We start from the raw sequence: 24189 nt of genomic DNA on the forward strand, positions 1-24189 counted from the left end.
TCATTCCTAATACATACACACACACCAAAGATCACTGTTTACAGTTTTATACAATAATCCACTTCACACCCTAGCAGTTAGCGCTCGTGTGAGAAGTGCTTTGGGAATTCCCTAAAGTGCCGCATCCACTAATGACATGCGTCACTCAGCAGCAGGCTGTGCTGTAAATGGAGACCTTTGTGACGTTCGTTTATCGCAGGATTGGGATTCCCAATGATAGTGAATGGCAGATATTTCAACAGGTATGAGGCAGGCAGAGCAGGTAAGGTGTCACAACCCTGAGACCCTAAAGATTTGTTTTGTACTGTGTGAGTGTACTGTGTACATCAAAGAGCAAGAGCCGTGCATCTGGGCAATACCAACACACCGGGGGGGGGGATTAATATTGATCCCACACACCGCCAGTTCTTTAATAAGGCCCCTCTCCTGGTTGCTCAAGGTTACAGAGTGTTTTTAAAATTGCTCGACCCCAATCTGGCTTCATGAAACCTTCCTATAAAAAGGCTCCCATCGTACTCCAGATCACTTCCAGTCGGTCTAAAACTCTCCTGATTGGATCCGATGCTCAGGCTGTCGTCACTGTTGCTAAGGTCCGGTTGTGTTCGTTTGACCTTTTTTTAAATGTTTTTTTCTTTTGTTGAGCTGCTTATTTTCCTTCCCAGCTACCATTTTATTATATTTTGTTCAAAAATGTTTGTTTTTTTGTGCCCCCCCCCTCCCCTCCTTATGAAGATTAGTGTTTGAGAGAGAGAGAGAGAGAGAGAGAGAGCGAGGGGGGGGGGGGGGGGGGGGGGTGCGGGGGGGCGTAAGTCCGATGACTTCCTAAAAGTGTCAAGGGGTTTTGGGGGGGGGGGGGGGGGGGGGGGAAGATTTGGGGGGGGGGGGGGGGGGGGGGTTGTTCAGCTCATCAATCCTTCTTGCCGCTGATTTGCTGGATAGGTAGCTGGAGCTGAAGAGGGTCCCTCAGTCGTTTCAGGTCCAGTTCAGCCTAGATAAAGAGACAGTGGAGAAGAAATCAATGCTTCTGTTATTCTGAAGGGTGCCATGTTCATTACCGACACAAGAGAACTCTCACATAATTCAAGATCAGAACTACACAACAATACAAAGAGAACTTAATATTGTAACTGAAAAGTGGTCCTTCACGTGTCTCATCACGATTGTCCAAGTACTTCTCTAGACGTCTGTTAAAATGTAGACAGAGCCAGACCGTCTGAGCTAGAAAGACACCACATACCCTCAGATAACAATACACTCAATAACTTATGTTATAGATAGTCCTTAGATGGACCATTTGGACTAGCAGCTCTCTGGTTATATGTAAAAATGCATGTGTGACATCACACAGGACAGTTGGACACAAAGACATGCAGCCTACATTTACCCTTGTATTTGATACACTGAATAGCTTGTGCTACAGCTGCCTGCACTATGACAGTTTAGTTTTCTGCACTACAGCAGTGTCCAAGCCCCTTCGTTACCTCTGCAATTGCATCCTTGAGCTGGTTGTATTTCTCAATGTCGAAGCGGTTCTTTTTTGCTCCTTTATGAAAAAAGAGCAGATACTGTCGGTCCCTCGCGTCTGGGTAGATGTACTCCTGGGGAGAGAGTTAGAGGCAGAGGAAGTCAGACCCAGGCTGGATTCACTAACCCAAATGAGAGGAAGGCAGTGAGAGAGGGAGAGTGAGGCGGTTCATGATTAACAGTGACTCAGTTTACACAGCGGTATAACGATTACTACGAAAGCTCAAATGCGATAAGCAAGCAAGCAAACGACAGGCAAAGACAAAAGATAAAACTATTTAAAAAAAATATTTTTAAAAAAGTCTTGATGTCTTCAGATGTGAGCCGAGACCAACGTCCTTTCTGCATGGGAGTGGCTGCAGTGTCTTACCTGCCGTGTGAGGACGAAGTAGGCGTACATAGCCATTGAGCTGCCATAGGTGATGAAGTAGGTGACGGGCTCCATGATGTCCCAGGAGTACTCCCACCAGGTGAGCCGGGCCAGGATCCCAAACTGGGTCGCCATGTAGGCCATGCCGCCCCACATCACCCAGGTGGCCCTCTTCTCTGCTTTCCGACTCAGCTCTTCCTTCAACTGCAACGGAGGAAGAGGGGCTTATGAGGCAGAATGGAGGATACAGGCTGCACTGTGCATGATAAGTCACCTGCTTATAAAAGTGTACCATGGGATTTTTGCAGTTTCCCATGGTTATACAATGCCATGTACCACAGTTTACCCATGTTTGTCATTTTTTTATGATTTACCATACTTCTGTACGCTTCACAATGCTTATCTATGCTTTCAGTGTGCTTTATTACAATTTGCTGTGCTTTTACTATGGGAAACTTTTACATATGTACAGCTAGGCCACATAGTTGGGCCTTTACCAGTTGAGCCACTTGGGGACCAGTAAGCCCAAGACTTTTTAATGAACTAATTTAATGCGTTTGCATAAAAATCTTTTGCATGCTATTTGTCAGATTTTTATGACTTGGGAGTTGATCTGATCAACCTGTGTTTACAAAACGTTCTGCCCCCCCCACCCCCTTTTTTGTATAATCTTATATAAAAAGGTCAAGTTTGGAGCCATGCGCAAAGTTGCGAAAGCTTTGATCGCTTCCAGAGGAGATTGTCACCCTTAGTTTCTTGGGAAATCTCAGATCTAATCATGTCTAACTGGGCTCTCTACGTGAGGGTGGGCAGAGTCCCGTACCTTCTCGAAGGGGAGGATCTGGGAGTTGAGGTTCTCCAGCCTGCCTATCAGCTGCCGCTCTTTGTGTAGCTGATGCTCCTCAATCCGCAGCGTAGTGTAGAGCTGCTGGACTAACATCTTGACATCACCGAGGGTCTGTGCATCCTCGTGAGCGAGGTGATCTGTGGGAGTCAAAGAGAGAGAGAGAGAGAGAGAGAGACAAGGCTTGAGTTAGAGAGGAGAGACAGAGAGAGAAGACTGGACCAACATCTTGACATCACCAAGGGTCTCTGCATCCTCATAAGCCAGGGAGAGATAGAGAGAGAGAGAGAGGAACCGCTCCCCTCCCTTCCCCCGCTCTGCCCTGTCCCTCACCTCTCTTGGGCGGCCTCACGTGGTGCGTGGTGTCGTTGATGACCAGCTTGAAGTCGTCCAAGAGGAGGATATCAATGCCTGTGGAGGAGGCCACTCGAGTCCCATCTGAGAGAGAGAGACAGAGGTACCGGGTGAGAAATACCCTTAGAACACTTTAAGAACACTTTACCATTCACTTTGATGGTCATTTTTATCCACTTTTGCCATGGTTCTACTATTCATTTACTATAGCTTACCATGTTTTTTTATATTTTGTTATGTGCTTTAACATACCTCTCTGAAATGCTTACCTATGCTTAACAATGCTTCCACTGTGCTTTACTACACTTTGCTATGCTTTTATGATAGTAAACTTACAACAGTACCATTGTCAACAGACTGAACGTTTCCACATCTTTCTGTTGATCACATACACTGGTCCTGCTTATTTGGTGATTTATTTATTTATTTATTTTTTAAGTTTTATTCAAGGCTAAGCGCACTTCAAGTTGGGACTAAATGAATGGAGTTCGTGAATCCACTGATTTCAAATCAGTGAATCAACTGATTAAAACAAAACAGCGGCGTAGCAGGAAGAATACGTTGCTTTAATGATCAGTCCATGTTAATTCAAAGCTTTTAACAAAATGAACCACTTGCTGTGCAAAAGCCACATTCAGAATCCCAGCTTTAATGAGCAGCCCACGTTAATTCAAAGCTTTTAACAAAATGAACCACTTGCTGTGCAAAAGCCCCATTCAGAATCCCAGCCATCTCTCAGAATCAGCTGACACTCGATTCCCTTGAGGAAGAGTGCAGCTGCAGCAATTGAGCAGGTGCCACAAGACTTTGTTTGTGTAACTTTTTCAGATTGTGTTTGACGAGTCTTCTAAGATTGTCAATGATGAAGCCCCTAACCCTCCACCTGCTGGAAGTACCTGAGGATTAGACCCCACCTCCCCCTGGTTTATTAGTAGACAGCACCCCTGGGCTCCTGCGCTCATCCTCCCCCTGGTTTATTGTACCTGCAGAGTATACGACACCCCTGACCCTCCCCTCTCTCTTCCCCTGGGTGTACCTGCAGAGTAGATGGCGACCCGGTCGATGCCCCTGTCCTCGGCCTGCAGCTGCTCAAGGAAGACGCCCACGGAGTCAGAGATGGGCTTGAGGGTGAACTGGCACCGCTCCCGTCGAGAGGGCAGGCTGACCGAGATCACAGGCAGGCCGTTCTGATACACCACGCTCACCTCTGCCAAGGAGAAACCAGTCAGGGAATACACCAACACACAACACCTACAAGCACTACTGGACTGACCAGGTGTTGGAAAACATGGAACGAGAATTGATTAGCAGTTTGCTATGCATGCGGACTGGCAGAGCTACACTGGTGTTTTTTTATGAAAGGAGACTAATACCTGGGATAGCAGACTGTTTGGTTCAAATTGCATGTACTGCTAACAATTGATAGAGCCCTTGCGCCTACAAGCTTCTTGCCCAGCATTGACTGCAAGTTATAAAAGCGCTGTGGACCAGAAGGGGCCAGGCTCGAAGACTTTTGGAATGCAAAGCATAAAGGGGCTGAAGGCTCCCAGAGACTGCCATTGGACCCAAAGGTTCTCCAAGAGAATAAGAGATAATGCCACTGGACTCAAAGGGTCCCAAGCAATACGGAGAAATATGAACAAGGAAGATGACAAAAACCAGATGTATGGACCTTTTGGGACACCAGGGGTCTGAAGAGAAATGCACCGAGTTCAGAGGTCGCCATACTAGACTACACACATACATACAGACACACACACACTAAATTAAATACATATGGTATATAGTAACAGAATAATGTGTTGTACCTTTGCTATTGGTTAAGTGTCAGAGAAAGAGGAGGTGGACCATCTATACAGAGGGGTATTTAATGTCATGCAAAAATTGTAAGAACGAGTAATCTGTTTGTCCTGTACTTGGGACCAGACTCCCTGCATATTTCAATAAACCTAACAACTGATTGAAGAAAAAGACTCTGTGCATTTTCTTGAATCTACTTGCTATCCTTTTTTTTTTTTTTAAATACATCACCAGGGTTCAAAAACTACTGAATGAATGCGCCCAGGGATAGAAATAAAACTCCCATTTTACAGCAGTTTGATCTCCTATACTATGTTTTAAGACGACACACCTGTGCTTGTCACCTATATACTATGGCTAATCAAGTTTGTATTAAAACCTGGAATGGGTGAAACTGCTATGCAATAGGAGTCTTATTTCCATCTCTGTGAACTACTTTAAATTTTCCACTTGCATCTGAAGAAGACCTGAAAATGGGTCTTGCTTGCTTGAGCTAGTGTTTGTACTGTATATACCAGTATCAAATCCATTACCACGATAACCTTGATTAACACAGCACATCAAATAAAAAAGATTAAATTAAAAAAATTAATTACCCTCCAGTTTTATATTTTTGAAGTTTGTAAAATCTGTTTTGCATTTTTTTTGCAAATCGGAAACCTAATCTCATCTCACCGACAGGTGACAGAACCCGTAACACCAGTGTATCACACAGCACTGCCCATCACACATGCCTCTGTACCGCAAGAGAATAAAGAAGCAGTTGCTTCTGTTCTGGCCTTGCTCTTTGGAAATCTACCAGCAAGCTTAAGAAGGTGTCCCAGGGCAAGAGCTCAGTGTCCCTCCCCTTGCAGTCCCCTGGGCTGGGACCTATCTGCTTAGTGACAAACAATTACCCTTCTGGAGTCTGTCTCTAACCTGCCAGTCCCTTTGCTGTGATTCTTCCCACAGGATGCTCCTTTTAAACTGTATGCCTGACTAAACAGCCTGCAGCTTCATCCTGCCGTTCCTGTGCTGTACGCAACATGCATTTTCTCAAGGGAGTTTCAATGCAAACCTCGGAGATATCGAAGATCGCAGCTTGCCAGTGTAGCACGTTTGCAACAATCAAAGATTGGGGAAATTAGGTTGGACTTAAACTGTGTGTTTATTGAGCACTGGAGTGTCTGTTAAAATCATGCTCACAGGTTCACAGCGAGCCAGTCTGGCAAAAGAAGAGACTCTCAGAGACTCTGCAGCAGCATTCAGGGAAGCTGGCCTGCCAGTGCCTTCTTCATAGAAAGAGCTATCAGAGCCACCCTGTTAGCACTATCATCCCAATGGAGCCCAGAGGCTGAGAGGACCTATAATGCGATGTGACAAATCTGTCACAGTGACGAGCATAGACTACCTCCCAGTGCACTTCTCATCCATGCCATTTTTTTTTTATTATTATCATTATTAAAAAAACAACATTACTCTCCTCAGCTAGACAGGAATCTCTCCACTTCACCCTTTCCTGGTTTCACCGCCTCAGGGCAATTCCACTGAGCTCCTGCCACTAAAGCAATAACCAGCTAATTGGAACAGAATTACTGTGCTTCAGAAAGACAGTGTAATAGAGGACGTGACTTGAAGACTGGCTCCCAGCGCACAGCACTTCTGAAAAGGGCACTTATCAAAGTGCTGACGCTGCAGTGTCTTTAGTTGACTGCTTAATTGCATAGAGAAATAAATTGTTTTGTAAGTAGATAAAAAATAAAAAAATAAAAAAAATAAAATAAATGAAGGTAGGCAGAATGAAAGTAGGGAAGCTCGTCAGGGCAGAGAATGATGTATAAATATTTAAAGAAACAAATGATGTTTCGACTAGAAATCTACACAGGTCAATACATTTTCGTTTTTTAGTATTTCTAAATGCAGCAGTCTTGAGTGACTCATAGTTACAGATCACGGTCACTGCATGTGCTAACTATACTTATTCTGTGCTTTCACAATGAGCACCGATACGCAACCAACAAACGACAGAAATGCTAATCTGATTTTCACCAGTAGAGGGCAGAGTAATATTAGAAAAGTCTTGTGTGTACTGACAGTCTTCATCTCAATACATCACAGGAGATTCATCTACTGTGGACCTATAGTATTTACTATGACAGTATTGCTGACAATCTTTCTCAAGCTGTCAAAGTGACACTAACAGGTACTGGAAAAGTTTTTTTTTTTTTTTTTTTTTTTAAAAACAGACATTTACCTTTACATGAAAAATTGTATGTTAAAACAGATATTTATATAAATAACTGTGCAGCACATGGTTCTTTAAAAGCACTATATTTGGAGAGTGGCTAGGAACACTAACTAGTTGCCACACTGCTCCCTAAAGTAATTAATTGGACAGATTAAGCTTCTGATAAGCACTTAATTGGTCCAATTATTGTATGTAATTTGGGGGACAGATGGAACATAAACCAGGAGGGATACCAGCCCTCCAGGACCAGGATTGGAGACCCCTGCTCTATAGTGACTGGCCAATGGATGACAAGATGAAGGCAAGCAAGAAGTGGAACATAAGAAAATTAAACTGAGACTGAAGATTAACTTGGGTCCTGAAAAAAAAAAAAACCCAGAGGAAGCTGCAGCAGCAGCCAAACACAAACATTAACAGCCCCAACATGATATTTGTTGAAAAAAGTTATTTTGTTACGGCTGGCATGGCCTTACATGGTTATGGTTGGCAATACTGTATAGTTTAAATAAATAAATAAAGAGAAGTACTTTCAGTCTGTCTCTTTTCTAATCCACCTGAAGACCAGGACTATCAGACTGCAGAGTTGTAGTGAACTCCAGTTCATGTTTTACAGAGTTGCGTGTGAAAGCACAGGCCAGCTCTGTGTGTGATCTGTTTATTACTGTAACAATATATATGTTTACAAGGGTGTGTGTCTTCTTTTAAAAGCCTCAAGACTACACTATGAAGACCATTTTTCTGTCTCGTTGGTGGCTGTATGGAGAGATGCCATTTTATCGTAGATAAGTTTAGCAGCTGCAGTTTGCGTACTCACCTTCCGGGGGCAGCGCAGTAGAACTCAGCAGCCTCTGGCTCTGCCACACCTGTGAAGGACAGGGAGTGCACGGTTAGCAGCACAGGCCAAAGATTTATTGATCTGCATTGAGGTTCAGATTGCAGAGTCAACACAACCCCAACCCCTCTTTAAAGAGTTCCATGGGAAATATCCTCAACAGAAATGTCATTAGGACCATTTGACCACCTGAACATTGGTGAATGACTATTTCTGTAAAGGTATTCTTTTTTTTTTTAATTTAAAAATCAACTTCATCCACACAGTCAGGGTCGGAAATAAGTTTCACAGCAGTTTCACCCAGTCCAGGTTTTATTACAAGCTTGAGTCGCCCTAGTTGAAATCAGGAATGGATCAAACCACCGTGCAACAGGGATTTATTTCCATCTCTTATTTCCATGATAAAGAAGGTCCTTGGTAAGCTGCATCACAATTGGACAAGTAGTTCCCTTTGCAAAACTCCTGCAAAAACCATTGTTTGCCTGTTGCAAGTGATATGTAAAGAATCTGAAGCTGAGCTCTGTCGACGAGCTGCTGAACAGCACTCTGTTCACTGCGGGCTACAGCAGATAGTCCTTGAAGGTTGTCCTCTCCAGCACTGGCCAGGTTTAGCTTCTCCAAGATGGCCTGGCTCCAGTTACAGTAACACGACCCTGTGCCCTCAAGTAGAATTCTCAAGTTCAATTCCCTGTCCAGATTTAATCTCAACAGGACTTGGAGAAGTACTCCATTTAATTCCCTTGTTTCCTACAATATGTTTTATTCTCTCAGTGGGTCTCTGGCTCATGTCCTAAACACATTTCTAGGGAAAGGAAATTCCAAATGAGCAAAAAATATATAACATTTATTTTTCAATCAATGCGTTTAAAAACAGTTCAGAGCCATTTAGTTTTGTATAAAAACACGCACAATGCTGGTTTCCCCTCGTCTCATACAATTGAGTCTGGAATACAGGGAGGCTGACATTTCAAGGTCTCAGAAACAAATTGTGTTTGCACTGTACCATGCAATTTACAAGCCTACCACTGCCTTAATGTCTTAAACGTCTATGGCAATGCATGTTTGTAGTGTAAAATCATCGTGCAATTTACAACAGCTTCTGTTACTATGACAACAGCAACATAGATGATTTCTATACAAATATTTTGAGAGGGAGCGTCATCTTGTTTCTTCAGTTCAGCGTGTCTCACCCCCTTACTGTATGAAAATGTATAAATAAATGGATTCTCTGTCAGTTAGGGACGTTTCCACCCTCTTACCTATAAAGAGAACGGAAATACCGTTCTATGTTGCTTTTGTGTTTGTTTGTTTGTAGTTTCCAATTTCCATTATTAGCACAAGCCTGTTCATTAGGTACACAGATCTGTACAAGTGGAAACAAGTTCCTGTTTCACCTCAGAGACAAGAGAACTGTGTTGCCATGGTGATCTGTGACTACACAACAAAAAGATTTCAAACATTGCCCTAGAGTGAGTCTGACTTGTGATCTGTGAAAAGAAAACACTTCTGAAGAAAAGACAGACAGAACAACAAAAACTTGTACCGGCGTGGTGTTAGAAAGTGGTACACTGTCACACTGAATGTGGTACGTTGTCAGAGTTTGGTACAGGTGAAATCAACTGCGATCTGATGGGTGTTTTCCTACTGTCAAAACAGAGGTACATTTACCATTAATTATAAATAATTTTTTTGTAAAATTAAACTGGAAACAGACAATTTCTTAAAAAAAAAAAAAAAAGACAATTCACGGCAAACAAGACAAAATGAGAAGCCCACCGCAAGGTTGCAAAAGTAAAAACAATGTACAAGACCCAATGTACTACATATGATAAATATTTGTATACTATTTTCTTAAATAGTGGAAAAATGATACATTCAATTAAAAAAAGAAGATGTAGAAGACCCAAAACAGCATAACGTATAAGATTTGAATGGGCCGTCTGCTTTCTTAGCGGAAGTTGCTTAGACATGTGATCAAGAGCAGTGTGTTGCGTCCCAGTTTTTACCACATACCTGAAAATAACACTACACCAGCTTCTTTATTTTTTCAGTTACAGCACAGAAGTAAGACTCCCATTGCATTCCTTGTTTTATTAGGAGTTTAATAAGACACAGCTGAGATTGTTACCTATTGTTAAGCTTAAGATAAACAACTGGAGAAATGTTTCGACATGAGGTCTTTCTCAGAGTCAAAAAGTAGGCAGACTTTGCACGAAGTTGCGTCTTACTGCAGTGCAATTTTCACTTGTTTCATGACCGGTAGGGACAAATGTTTACCCCAGATGAACCAAAAAAATAAAAATAAAAATACAAAAGGTAGAGTTGTGTTGTGCTATGGTTAAGAAACACCATGAATGTCTGTGTCAGGATATGGCAGGAAAGGGTAGCTCTACTCTCCTGAAAACTCAGACCTCTGGTGGAAAAGTAACCAAGAAAGCGAGGCCAACAAATCCCGACCTGTCTGGTTTTGAATACATTTCCGTGACGTCAACCTTCATTATCTTCTTCACACACGGGCAATTACGAAGTTGCAAGTTTTTTAATGCATTTTATTTCCATTAACGGGATAATGAAGAATGTAGATAATGTTTTGTGTTTAGCATTGAAAACAGTATTAAAACATAGGTACACTAGGTACTATGCAAGTACATTGGTATGGTTATAACTATTGTAATAACATGCTAGTGCTCTTTACACAGCATTTACTGCACCATCTGTAACAATAAAATGTCTGCGGTTAGCCTAATAGCCTTGATCAAATTAGTGCACGTACAAATAAACACAGTGTAAGTCTACAGAACTAATACACAGCATCAGTATGGAAGTGTAACTGCATAGTAACTTACAATGGCACTCAGAATTAGAGGTGCAACGATTCATAGTGTATCGATGAATCGAATCACAATAGAGGCCTGTATCGTTTGTATTGCGATACAAGAGCAAAAGCACAACATTGCAAGTAGTTCTGCAACTAAGTGCTTAATTGTTGGTATGAATACATACTCACCCGAACTTACTTAATTAGTCTTATCAAAATAGTTAATTATCATTTGATCTTATTACGCATCATACAAAAGTAGCCCATCACATGTATCATGATGCATATTGTGATACATACCTGCATACCATGATACGTATTGTGACACAATGAAACTGGGATGAATGTGTTTGAATTTGACTGAAATTCAATTGAAATGACATTCCAGAGTGCATACAAATAATTCGGTAATGGTTCATTTTTTCAAATATTATTATGGCTCAAAGGGTCCTCCTCAGTACCTTCAGTGGCATATGGTGGTGTGTGTTTTTGAATCTTTTAGATATCTGGCATGTCCTGATTCTCTAGGTATGAATGTCAGTTTCAGATTCTCGCTGCTTTCGTCGCTCACATTCAGACTGGGATCTCATTCTCAGAGCCCTGAAAAGCACGTTCAATTAGTGGAAGCTGAAAGTATGAAAAATGAAAGCAAGAGAGGCATTGGATTCAGAACAAAACTGGCACTGGATTCAGTGCTGAAGATTCAAGTACTAATCAATTCATGCAAATAGCACAGACTCCCTTTTAACATTGTAAAATTGGTGCCCATTTCAAAAATTTAATTTCCCTAGCTGAGATTCCCTGAATCTTGGCAACAACACTTTTCCCCTGAACACCAAGGAAGTAACCGTGTTCTTGCAGTGTTTATGAGGCATGTGCATGCACTGTATTTACAATGTTACAGACTGTAAACTGAAGACTAGAGCAGGATAAACAGCTACACTAAAAAAGAAACCCAGTTACTGAGGTACTGTAGTAAGTAGCAGGACCAGGACCAGATCAGTTTCACAGCTAAACTTGAAGAATATCACAATTGAGTTTGAAAATCTTCAGGCATTTATAGTTTAGTTCCAACAACACTGCAGAATTTGTGGGTTGCATTTTGCTGGAAAATTGGAGGATTAAAAAAACCACTTGAAAAACAGAGTAAAACTGCAAAAACACCATACAAAAAATACTGTGCTAAACTTTTATAAGAGTCCAAAAATGAAGTAATTAGAAGGCGCTTGCATACAAATCACTTGGATTTATGAGGTGGTTTCTATAAATACCCCCTAGTTTCTCTTTCAGTCTGTCCCTGAGCCTCCATCTGCATGTTGTCAGCAGAGTTACCCGCATGGCACACCACAGGTAACAGTAGGCTCCAGGGATGAGTGCCGCTAACCTGTTGTGCGACAGCTGCTTGTGCTCGCTGCTCACAAACACAGCACTGCACTCCACACAGACATACTCTGACACACAGAGCAAGGAAGCGATCAGTAATTCATACAAGGCACCTTGTCAGGAACAAGCATTCAGATCAATGGTTATGGACCTGCCCAGCATCCAGTTAGGTACAAATATCTTTAACAGCCTGGGGGGGAAGGGGGACGATTTTGAAACAAGCAAGCTCTAGCACTTCAAGAACATTTTACTGAGTTCCTTTAGTAGCCCGCTGTTTTATACTGTACCTAAATGTTTGCATTTTCTGGCCACTAAGATATTCTGTAGTATATTCTAAACAAACTACATGGCCTAAACTTGCTATTTCTTGGATGTGTGCCAAGTTAACAACAAGTTAATAATAACTGTGCGATCATGTGAGTGTTTTCCTTGTAGAAGTATATTTTATTTCCCTCTATTCTCCAGCACACACACGATTGAAGCTGTGCAGCTTCAATGCAACTACATAGTATTCAATGATTGTCCATCACTAAATACAGGCAGACACAGGGATGGAAATACAACCATTGCACAGCTTGATCCATTCCTAGTTTTACTATGTGTTTAAATCACACAGACCTGAGTTTGTTACCTGTACACTGGGGCTAACCAAGCTTTTGTTAAAACCTGGAATGGGTGAAACTGCTATGCAGTGGGAGTATTATTTCCATCCAGAGACACAGAGATTAAAAAAAAAAAACACCCTCTTTCTGCTCAGAAAAAACTTTTATTCAAAACATTTCACCAAGTTTATTTATTTATTTATTTTAAATAACAAAAACAAAGATAGCCTTGTCGAATAAACAAACTAGACTAAGACATTTCATTAGTTGGACTCCAGATTGTATTAGAGTTCTGGATCATAGATATAATAGTAGTGCAGCAACGTGAGGAAACTAAAAGAGTTTACAAAGGTCTCGTCCCACAAACCACACACACAATGACAGTCCTTTTGGAAAGGCACCAGATCTGCTGATAGGGCATCCCCAAACTGCCTTTCAACACAGCAAGAGCCCTGCACTGTAGAGAGTGCCAGGTTTCTGAGAGATGTAATCTCCAGGTTGCAGAGTCCCGCACAGCTTTGATCAAGACCTGACATGTTGGCTGTTATGCAGGAGTGCCCTCTCCCTCTCCTCAGTCTTACTGCAGGTTCAACATTAACAGGAGCACACTGACTAACAGCGATTGTAATTGGATTCAGTGGAGCACCCAGGCATGCAACAGTGAGCACTGTACTGTATATCCACACTAAGATGCTGTTCCAATTGGCTTAAACACAAAGTGTAATATGCGAAGTGTATTTACAGTACTGCTGTTGGAGTGAACGAACAGACTGCAGGGTTTACAGCAAAGCACACTGCACACAGTTACAGCCTCCTGTTTCACACTGTCTTGCTAGATCTTTTTTCAACATAAATCACATACAACTGTGCTGCAAATCTTCTGGGGAATGAAGCTGAACAGACAGTGGCCTATAATGCTCTAGGAAGACCATTTGCCTATTTTGCTCATTGGTCTTGGAATGATTTACAATCTAAACTTAAGTTGCAGTCCCAAATAACTTTAGTATAATTTAAGAGTAAGCTGCACGATTATCTACTTGAGAGTTGTGCATGTTTTAAGTAGATGTGTTACTGTTTGTTCCTATTTTACTGACTGTTTCATTGATTGTTGATTGTATTATTATGATTTGTATTTTATTTTTGTACGGTGTTTTACTGTGTTGCTGCTACCTTTCTTGGTTAGGTCGCACTTGAAAGAGATTTTAACCTCAATGTGCTTACCTACTAAAATAAAGCTTTTAAAGGCTGCTTAATGAAAAATTACCTTGTTGCTGTTTCAACCTTATCATTGTTTTAATATTAAAAAGGAGATGTGTTGCAATTGTGCAGTGGAACTAAAAACATCAAAACCACCCTAAACAATTCGCCAAAGATCTCCTACTGGGGAGAGAAGACAGGAGAAGCTACTGTACCAGTAGAAGGTATTCAAAAATCTCCAAAGCAGGAAGATGAGTTAGTGCACTAGTGTTTCACTAGTGGACAGGCCTGGGTAACAGTCAACTGGCTGGTCTATACCTAGCCCTCAGTGGAATGTAGTCCCTCCAGTCCAGGGCAATCGTTGCATTGTCTGGTCGACTGGGCCGAGAACTTACTGATTTTTTTTTTTACCCAATAAGTAGTTACAGGATGTAATTCATGATAGATAGACAGAAACTGCTCTACACTGTTAAGGGACAGTTCAGAAGTCTGTATATTAAGCGTGTGTATGCAGGCACTTATTGACACACTCGTTTCCAGTGTGCAGAATTGGTGCCAGGGCTGTATTAGTGTCCACGGTGATCACACACCATACTGACACTGTGAGGATGACTCAGGGCAATAGGGTCCCCCTTTCCCAGACTGTAATGTTGGATATTTGCAAATTAACATCACCTGACACCTTCTCTGGTACCTGTTTTGTATTCAAATATCGAAAGAGTGATATGTTTACATGGTATTTTTGCACTGTAAACATTTATAAGGCAGTGTACAAACTGGAATATGCATTGGTCTATCTCTCTATATTTCTATTGGCAGTGTTTTTTTCTAGTGGAACAAACCCCTTTAAAAACAAAAAAAAAAAAACAAACAACAAAAGTAATTTTGCCATAAGGAAGCGGGGAGCAGAGAAGCAGAGAGAGAGAGAGAGAGAGAGCGCACGCGAGAGAGAGAAAGAGCCAACTTGCATGTTTCAGAGCGTGGGTGGAGGGATTTAGCCTAATAATTACACTCGCAAAAACACCCAGGGCCTTTCAAATGGAACCATATAGCTTAGCTCAGCAAGGAAGCAGCTGTATGCACCACTGCAAAGGTTAAAGTTGATTTCACAATGGGACAAGGGCTATGAATAATACAAGAGGCAATGGAGAACATTACAATACTTGCAAAATATTCTCCCGCTGACAGGAACAGAACTAAATGGCTTCAGGCGAAGTAAAACAAGATTCTATGCAATTAGTGTTTTTTTTTTTTTTTTTTTTTTTTTTTTTTTTAATAAATTATTGATACAGAAAAAAAACTAGTATAAAAAGCATGTGACTGATATGGCTTGCCACCGGTGAAGCTTATCAAGCTTTTATTCAAACCTGGAATGGGTAAAAGAGAAGTCTTATTTCCACCCCTGCAAGATCCCAGAGAGATTCTGAAGCTGCCACTTTACAAACAGACGTAGGAGTTGGCTGGCTCACTTTATAATCCAAAGGGGCTCTGGTGCATAGCTAGAACTGCAAGGAGAGACTCGTTGAAATCCTTCAGGCTGATCTACGAAGCCTAGTTAATCAGTCATTACACTGCAATTCAGTGAAACTGGGAACGTGCAAGATTCTGCACTGGAACTTGGGATATCGCGATGAGCTTCAAACAGCAGCAGCAGCTCAAATCTGAGGATCCTGCTTGACTGCCCCCCACCCACCCCTGCTATTTAAGGCAGGAAGACTCCACTGCAAGTGATAATAATCCTAGCTAACAAAACAATTGAAAAAGAGAGCTTAGACGAAGGAAACGTCACCTGCTGAAAGCGTGCTTTCAATTTAAATAGGTAAATCAAGGACACACTGTCTAAAAAGGAAGTATTAGCCTCAGTCAGGGTAGAGTTACATCAGAAAGAAACTCAAAGTTATTTCTGCTACCTAAATATGAAACAAAAACTTCAAAAGTCTAAAAAGATTTAAAAAAAAGGACATTCTTTACTCCTTTAAAAAAAAAAAAAAGTCTTTGTACTTTAAAATGAAGCTAGAAAAACACCAGAAAAAAAAAGACATTAAAGCTAAAACCAAGTAATGATTAGTCTTCAACTGTGAGACATGCTGGGCCGTGGCTACAACTTACCAATACCACCTTAACTCTGAGACCACGCGCAACGGGACAAAGACTACATCAGATGAAATATTAAGAGGTGTGCCCTGAATACCTTATGAGGCATGAAGGACAGGGACTAATCGATACCACCTTAAATCACAGGAGAGAGAGTGGTTTCGGGGAGGTTTACAGCTGTTAAATGGCAGGGATGCCCTTTTCAGTGGAAGATTGCTGTGAAACATGGGGCCGATAGACTACATGGTGCACCCAGTCATTTGCAGGCTTTGCAGTTTAATTGAGAATTGATACAGTCACCTGTAAACTTTATACATTTACTCATAACCTTACACATTTCACAGTTGTTGTTTTCAATATAAATTGATTAAATGGTTCCGCATTGCTCCAATATTTGTTCAACTTAACTAACTGCCATAAAAACGCAATTATGAGACAATAAATAAAATAAAAAATAAAATAAATGGCATTTGTAACCGCATGTTATTTCGCTATGCTTTTACTATGGGAATCTTTTATAAGGGTAATAATCATAATACAGCATTTTTTTTTTTTTTTTTTTTTAAAGATTACTGCACACTAGACTTTATCTCATGGTTCCTTGTATCAATGCAGCAAATACACCAGTCAGCTCCCCGTGCCTGCAGGATTCGTGGCCACGGTTCACTGCTTGATTTGCAGGTAAGCCTGACTGCAGGGAAGCAATCTATAGGAGGACAAGACACAGAAAACATCCCAGCAGAGCTGTATCAACGATTCACAGGCAGTTACACTGCAAATAAAACACAGCTTGAATTAGCAGCTACATGAAGTAGCTGAATTACCCTGGCTCAGCAGAACAAAAGAACACACAATTAACAGGAATGGGTAATTTATAGTTAGCGCGGGGATGGAAATAGCATAGTAGTTTCATCCATTCCATGTTTTTTAGTACCAGCTTGATTAGCCACAGTGTATAAGTAATAAGCTCAGGTGTGTCTTATTGAAGTAAAATCAGGAATTGATCAAATTGCTGTGCAATATGAGTCTTATTTCCACCTTTGTAGACCAAAAATGAAGGAAACCACTTGAATAAGCTGTGCAATCCCCCCCCCCCCCCGGGATTACAACACTAAAATATAATTGCGTACTGCTTATATACCGTAGCACTCACCGAGATGAGAATGTGTGGCAGCCTGTGGCGGATGATTTACTGTGCTGTATATGTTTCTCCCTAACCCCCCTCTATTAAGCTGTGGTACTAGAATATTCCTTTTCATAGGGAATCTCGGGGAAACCCTTGTGTAGTGGTGAAGAAAAAAAAAAAAAACACAGTAAATTCTACAGCTACTCCACCTTAAATATTTAACAGCATCCCAGTCGATAAGAGTGGCAACCTTGGAGCTGGTGCATCAAGGTTACATATGAATGGCAGTGAGAGAACAGAGAAGAGAGGAAAGGAAGGACGGAGAGAATAATGTATAAGTGTAATATACGTTACATAATCAGATGCAAGCTTTCCGGACAGATGGGGCCGGGGAGGGGAGGAAGGGTGGGACACAACAATGCAAAAGTGGCATTCATACTATCAGAGTGGAAAGGGAGAGGGTGGGACGAGGGAGCAAAGATTACTTGACGGAGGAGCTGAATATAACTGCACCACCACCAATCCAAATACAAAACTAGAAGCAGCAGCATGTGAACATCGACATTCATGTGTGCACGTTAAACCACAGCATCACCTTTGATACTCTCAACAATCAAGTTTCAACAGAAAATTGGACGTGTGTAAATTCTACATCTCCGAGAGGGCCAGTAAAGGCTGTGACTATGACAATGCAGAGTCAGGCTCGCTCTCTCTTTCTCTCATTAAAATGATGCATGGTTGAGAATGTGTCATCACTCTAACACACACACGCTCGCTCGCTCGCTCACTCGCACACACACACACACACACACACACACACACACACACGTGCTGCCTGCCTGGAGACAGCCTTTGTATGCTAAGGATGAATGCAGAATCCTGGCTCTGAGGCCTGGAATTGTCCTTCATCTCTACTGTATTTGGAGCAACAACATTCTTAGATTGATTTCAGACAGCAAATACTGAAATATTTAGATTTATCTTTATTGCTGCCAAAAGACTACTGCTACCGATTTGGACTGATGGGGGAAGATGAAAGGGGCTACCAAGGTGTCAAACAATCATGTCTTGAAATGCTCTCACGATGACGGCTTGTCTTTGTTCACACAACGAATTTCAGAGAAGACCCTCCGCTCCCCACTCTCCTACCTTGGATTTCAATCACAGAACACAGTCGTTGGAACAAGCGGTCCATTCCTCCACCTTAAAACAAGTTCTGAAACTGGGTATGCAGGACTAGTGTGAGGGAGGCAGCGAGCGGACATCCAGGCTCAGATCTGAACAGTGTGAAAGAACAGCCCTGGCTGTCAGTGGGTCACAGAGGGTCTGGAATTGATGGCAGGTGTCTCTAGCCCCTACACCCTCAACCACTGCTATGAGTCACACTGACCTGGGAAGAGGAAACGGTTGATGCTCGATCAACTGCTCAATGTCACACTTGAGCAGGGATCGCAAATAACTCCTATTCCATAGCAGTTTCACCCATTCCAGGTTCTGATATGAGCTTATGCAGCCTCTGTGTATAGGTAACAAGCTCAGGCTTGTCCGATTAAACAATAGCAAAACTAGGAATGGACCGAACTGCTATGCAATGGGAGTCATTTCCAACCCTGTTGTATCATAGTAACATACGGTATGTTCCCCAGTCACTGCAGTCGATTCAAAATTCAGAATGAAATCCATCTCATACATGACAAAAAAATAAAAATCCCAATTTTAGGATTGGACTATAATGTGCAATTAGGATTAGCAAACAAAAAAAATGAAGATTGGTAATATTCAGTCATGTTTTAACTGTCATTAATTGTGACCCAAGTTAATAGTTCTTTCTGTCACAACACGCTGGCTTTTTAAAATAAAGACTGCACTCACCCACAATTGAGGGAAACTGAACTAAGCTCATGCCAATAAAATAATCAGTTTCACAGGCATGTACTGTATCACACAGGAGTTCTATAACATTGCATTTTCACACTGCACATTCAGTAGGACACACATTATTTCAGCCTGGGAGCACTTCTACTGGCTAGCTTACTGAGCTCAGCCGCAGGTGATTCTTACAGAAGACCAGCAGGGCAGTCTAATTAAGCTCACCCACCTGATACTGCCAGACAGCTACAGATTGCTAGTCCTGTCTTCTGGTGTGCGTATCAAAGACAGTACAGGCAGCAAACATTACCCAATACAAGCAGCTACTGGGCTGGTGAGGAATCTTCTTTAATGCTTTCTGTAGTAAGTACTTGGTTTGCACCAAGAGATGTAAATCACACTCATAAATCACCTGGATACTCTAAAAACGCAACTTAACCACAGCCTTGCAGTCCTTGGAACATAACTGAACTGCCAGAGACCTGCAGCCTGCCGGGATGATGTATTCTTGCATTTCTTTTAAATAATAAGGCTACATAGAGGAATCGGCTACATGCTGCACAGGAGAAACATTTTGAAGAACAAATCGAGTCTGTGCTTGAAGGAGTGACGAACAATTCCCTTACATCTTACTAGCAACAGTAAACCACTGCTCTCTTTTTAAAATCAGTCGAAGATCTTCTGGTTCCTTGCTTGTATTTTATACTGTAATTTGGAATACGCAGTGTGAGCCGCGCTCACTTGTTTGAAGGGAAGTACTCCTGTTTTTCTCCAATTTAATTAAGTCTTAGAGAGTGAAAGCCTTTTTCATAACAATTCATAAAAACACACCATTACAGCAACTTGTCCTGTCTGTACTCTCCCCAGATCTGAGGGCTGAGGGGGTTTGGCAGCTCTCCCTGGGTGATTGATGGAAGCAGGACCAGCCTGAACTGCAGAATTCCTGCAGGCTTGATGAGAAGGCTACGGGACCCTGCATATACGACTTAGGGTAATTTATTACAGCGAATGAACTGGAAATCTCCTGTAATTAAAAAATCTATTACTGCAACCTAAAAGCAATGTTGCGGAGTCGTAGGGTCCTTTAGGATTTCTGCTTCGTTACAGAAGCGCAGTCATTAAATATTACTGCAGGTTGCTTGTCAGCTCTCAGATCTGCTCTCATTGTCGCTGTATTAAGTTGCTCAAGGCTGCTCTGTATGATACAGCAGGGATGGAAATAAGGCTCCTAGTGTGTAGCAGATTCACACATATGATTTGCAGATTTTACTATGAGCTTGATTAGCGTGTATAGGTAACAAGCTCAGGTGTGTTCTATTAAACTCTTAGTAAAACTGCTATGTCATCGGAGTATTCTATTCCAGTAAAAAAAAGGGAGAGTTGGGAGTTTCCTTGTATGTGCACCCTGGTGAAACGGCTGAATCTAGCATGCTAATAGCCTGCCTGTAAAGTATGCAATTGTACAAACACAAAAGCATCAGCCTTGCACCGAAAATCCATCACATCACACCCCTGGTTAACCAGAGATCTGTGTTTAATACAGGTAAACGTGCTGGACAATACATGCATCTGTGCTTGTGCAAAGGAAAACCTGTGGCAAACTCTACGAATGAACTGTTGGTACAATACCTTTACAAAATCAACGAGAATCTATATTCAAACAAGATGAAAATTAGGACGCAAAATGAACTTAAAAGACCAAATAAAAACAAATATATACTGTACTCTAATTCACCTTGATCTGTATATACATGTATACTTTATAGATCTTTTTGACCAACATCTAGTTTTCAAATACAGTCCTCCTGTGAAGCAATGCTGTAACACATCAGTGACAACACTGTGTTCTTGCTTGGCGGGCAGTGGAAAGGGTTCACTAAACTTCACAGCTAATCAACATGTTTGCAATGAAAAAGTCCACTACAGCAGAGGCTTTTCAAAGGCTTTACCCTGGAATGTGTAGAGAGAGAGAGAGAGAGAGAGAGAGAGAGAGATAGGAGAGAGAGAGGAGAGAGAGGGGGGTATTGGGAAGATTTATTAAGAGTTCTGGTGTTGTGGAGAGCAGTAGCATACACTGAAGAGAATTCTGGACAGGCGAATTGTGCATTTATAAAGTGACAGCTCGGGTCTTCAGAGAACAGCAGATAGCCAGGTGTGTATTTTGAAATAATTAATAGTTCTTCTAGTCACTACTTAAACACCGTGATTTGAGAAAGAGCTGCATCTACTATTACTGAAGCCATGGCTGTGTACCATGACTCCTAACCATGGCACTACATGGCTGCTTGTAGCCCAACACATGGCTCTGGGGTACTGAGAAAACCCTGTGCATTCAGAGCGAGAGAACCGCAAAGAGGAAACACCCAGAACACACTACCATCTGAGAAATCATTAAAAAAATCTATCAATCATTCTCAGGAATTTTCAATATAAAAAAGCATTACATTTCAAACTGTGTCGTAGTGTTCTGTGCTTGGAATGACTTCTGTACAGTCTTGGAATTTTGACAAATCTGCAACAGCGATACGAGACTTAACATATATTCACTGCTTACGGGCAAATCTGAGGTTTGGTTGGTTTATACGCGAGTAAATTGATAATATCTGTACCACTCAGATCACTGGTTGCAGAAAAGTAGATTATGATCCAACAGATTCCACATACAAATCACTACAGCTTTACAAAGCTCATTTAGCCAGACTGCAAGGGCAACAGGATTATATTAAGGAACAAAAAAGTGTGGAAGAGTATGGACAATACACAAGTGGACATACTCACCCTCTAGAACACCACGTCCGCATACTCACTAGAGCACGCCCACACTCACACTCTAGAACACCACGTCCGCATACTCACACTCTAGAACACCACGTCCGCATACTCACTAGAGCACGCCCACATACTCACACTCTAGAACACGTCCGCATACTCACTAGAGCACGCCCATATACTCACACTCTAGAGCACCACGTCCGCATACTCACTAGAGCACGCCCACATACTCACACTCTAGAACACGTCTGCATACTCACTAGAGCACGCCCGCATACTCACACTGTACACAAGCTGACTCCGCATCCCATAAGGAACACACAGGAGAAACCTCTCCAACTTACCAGGATTCATTTCACAGCAAACAAAAAGCACAACCCCATGCGTCTATTTGGATTATTCACATTTTCTACACCAGTAACGGCCGTCTCTGATGAGATTAACCTGGTTTCCCCACTGGAGACCAGCAGTTCCCCAGCCAAACAGCATGAGGACCTGGCTAATACTGTAGCTGAACCTAGGAAGCCGGGTAAAAATAAAAGCAGAACACAACAAATTCATATCAGGGGAAAGCAAAAGCCAAGGCGACACTCTCGCAATTGAAACATTATTCAACAACAATGCACCTAACCTTTACTGAAACTACTGGTTTTATTATTTGATACTGAAAAGATGTCATAAAGAGGCACCATAAAAAATGGTATTACTGAAATTAGACCAAATTTTTGACAAGTATCGGTAACTGTTTTAAAAATTAGATTTTAACTGTGGATCTGACCTTAAAAGCCCTAAAACTTTCAATCATTTAAAAAAAAAAAAAAAAAAAAAAAAAAAAGCACTCCCGTCTTTCTCTCCCCCATACTCCAGGATCTCCACCGACTCCAGTTCCTGTGCAGCACGGTACAAACAAAAAGCAGTTCAAAGACTCTGCATGCAGGACAGAAAGGAAAGGTACTCCCGGCACTGGCAGTGTAACATTTCACTACAATGTTCAGAGCAGCTCTACATGCAATTCAATGGCAACCGTGGGGGATTTGCAATCCCAGATCACTTCTGCAGGTCAGCTGTCATTGTATAATGTTGCCAGGAAGCAAAAAACTGCTGTGTGACTGTTTCCAACGATTCAGCTCCCCACCCACCCCCACATCCCCTCTAGGAGCCTATGATAAAAGTTTGCTGAAGACTGGTTAACCACGTAGAGTGCAACAGACAGACGGACACAATCAGCACAGAAGGGTCTCCAAACCCTGTACATTGCTTTAAGAGCAATCACCATTCATTAAAGTACAGTAGTGCCTATTAGACCATTAGCTCGCTTTGGTTAGAATTAGGGGTGTGCCGATACTCGTTCCCGTAATTGTTTTTACAAAGTATTAAAAATCAGCAGGTATTAAAATTAATCCATTCATTAAATAAACATGGCCTTGGTACAGCAGTAAAAATGCCAGCATCCCAGGAGAGAGGACGCTGTGCTTTTAAAACAATGAGGAAGTTAAGCATCCTTGAATGGTATCTCAGTTGTAACAGTGAGAGTAGGACAGCTTGTTTTGAAAGCAACACATTAATGAATGGAGTTATTCCACTGCAGTAAACTTAAACAAGCACGGGCACGTTAAAATGCAACACTTTAGTATACGGTACTAAACCTGACTTTCTTGAATAAAGATATAGTATCCGTTAATGAATGAATGGTTGATTGACTGCAAGCCAAGCACAAAGCATAAGATTTACACACCTAGATAGGTAATCTAGCTGAGGCACAGATAAGTAAATAAATGGGAGCGGCATGTTGCTGTAATAATCTTGATGGAATTTAAATACAAAAAGTACAAGTATCTACAAATGACACAATGTACAGTAGATATGAACTATGCAAATGTGTGCAGCAGTAGTATACTGTACTTCCTCAACAGTCATTTTGAGGAGTCTTTTCAGAAGCAACATTAGATCGAAGTTAGGAAGCAAGGCAAAGAACAATTAACAAATGTAAATCCTACAGGATATTAAAAGAACGTTCAGGAATTAAATATTAGGATAAATATATGCCACCACATTTCACTGTCCATCTTCCCAACAGTGGGATGGAAATATTGCATTGCAGTTTCACCCATTCCTGGTTTTACTAGGAGCTTGACTAGCCACAGTGTATAGGAAACAAGCTCATGTGCACCTTATTGAACACGTAGTGAAACAGAACGGAGCAAACTTCTATGCAATGGGCGTCTCATTTACCTACAACCCAAGAAAAACTAAACGGCGCAAGTGGGGTTATATAGTCAGATCCAAGACCTGGGTATCAGTTTAGTTTTGAGTTTCAATTTGTATTCAAATATGCTTAAGCACAAATAACAGTTAATAAAATAGTAAATTGAATTGT

At 41.6% G+C, this 24189-nt stretch overlaps 1 protein-coding gene across 3 annotated transcripts in view; it reads right to left on the reverse strand.

The window, feature by feature from the left end:
• Positions 1–862: 862 nt before the first annotated feature.
• LOC121325929 (calcium uniporter protein, mitochondrial-like) overlaps positions 863–24189 on the reverse strand; it is a 46659-nt gene continuing 23332 nt past the window's right edge. For 2 of the 3 annotated variants that reach the window (XM_041269004.1, XM_041269003.1), the window contains 7 exons: positions 7934–7982; positions 4129–4299; positions 3072–3176; positions 2718–2878; positions 1895–2098; positions 1482–1598; positions 863–988 (listed from right to left, as the gene is read on the reverse strand). In XM_041269004.1, coding sequence (XP_041124938.1) covers positions 908–988; positions 1482–1598; positions 1895–2098; positions 2718–2878; positions 3072–3176; positions 4129–4299; positions 7934–7982 — 888 coding nt within the window. In that variant the 3' untranslated portion in view covers positions 863–907. The remainder of the gene's footprint in view (positions 989–1481; positions 1599–1894; positions 2099–2717; positions 2879–3071; positions 3177–4128; positions 4300–7933; positions 7983–24189) is intronic. The other variant, XM_041269005.1, reaches the window with a different exon arrangement.

This window comes from Polyodon spathula, chromosome 13, assembly GCF_017654505.1.
Source record: "Polyodon spathula isolate WHYD16114869_AA chromosome 13, ASM1765450v1, whole genome shotgun sequence".
Classification (NCBI taxonomy): Eukaryota; Metazoa; Chordata; class Actinopteri; order Acipenseriformes; family Polyodontidae; genus Polyodon; species Polyodon spathula.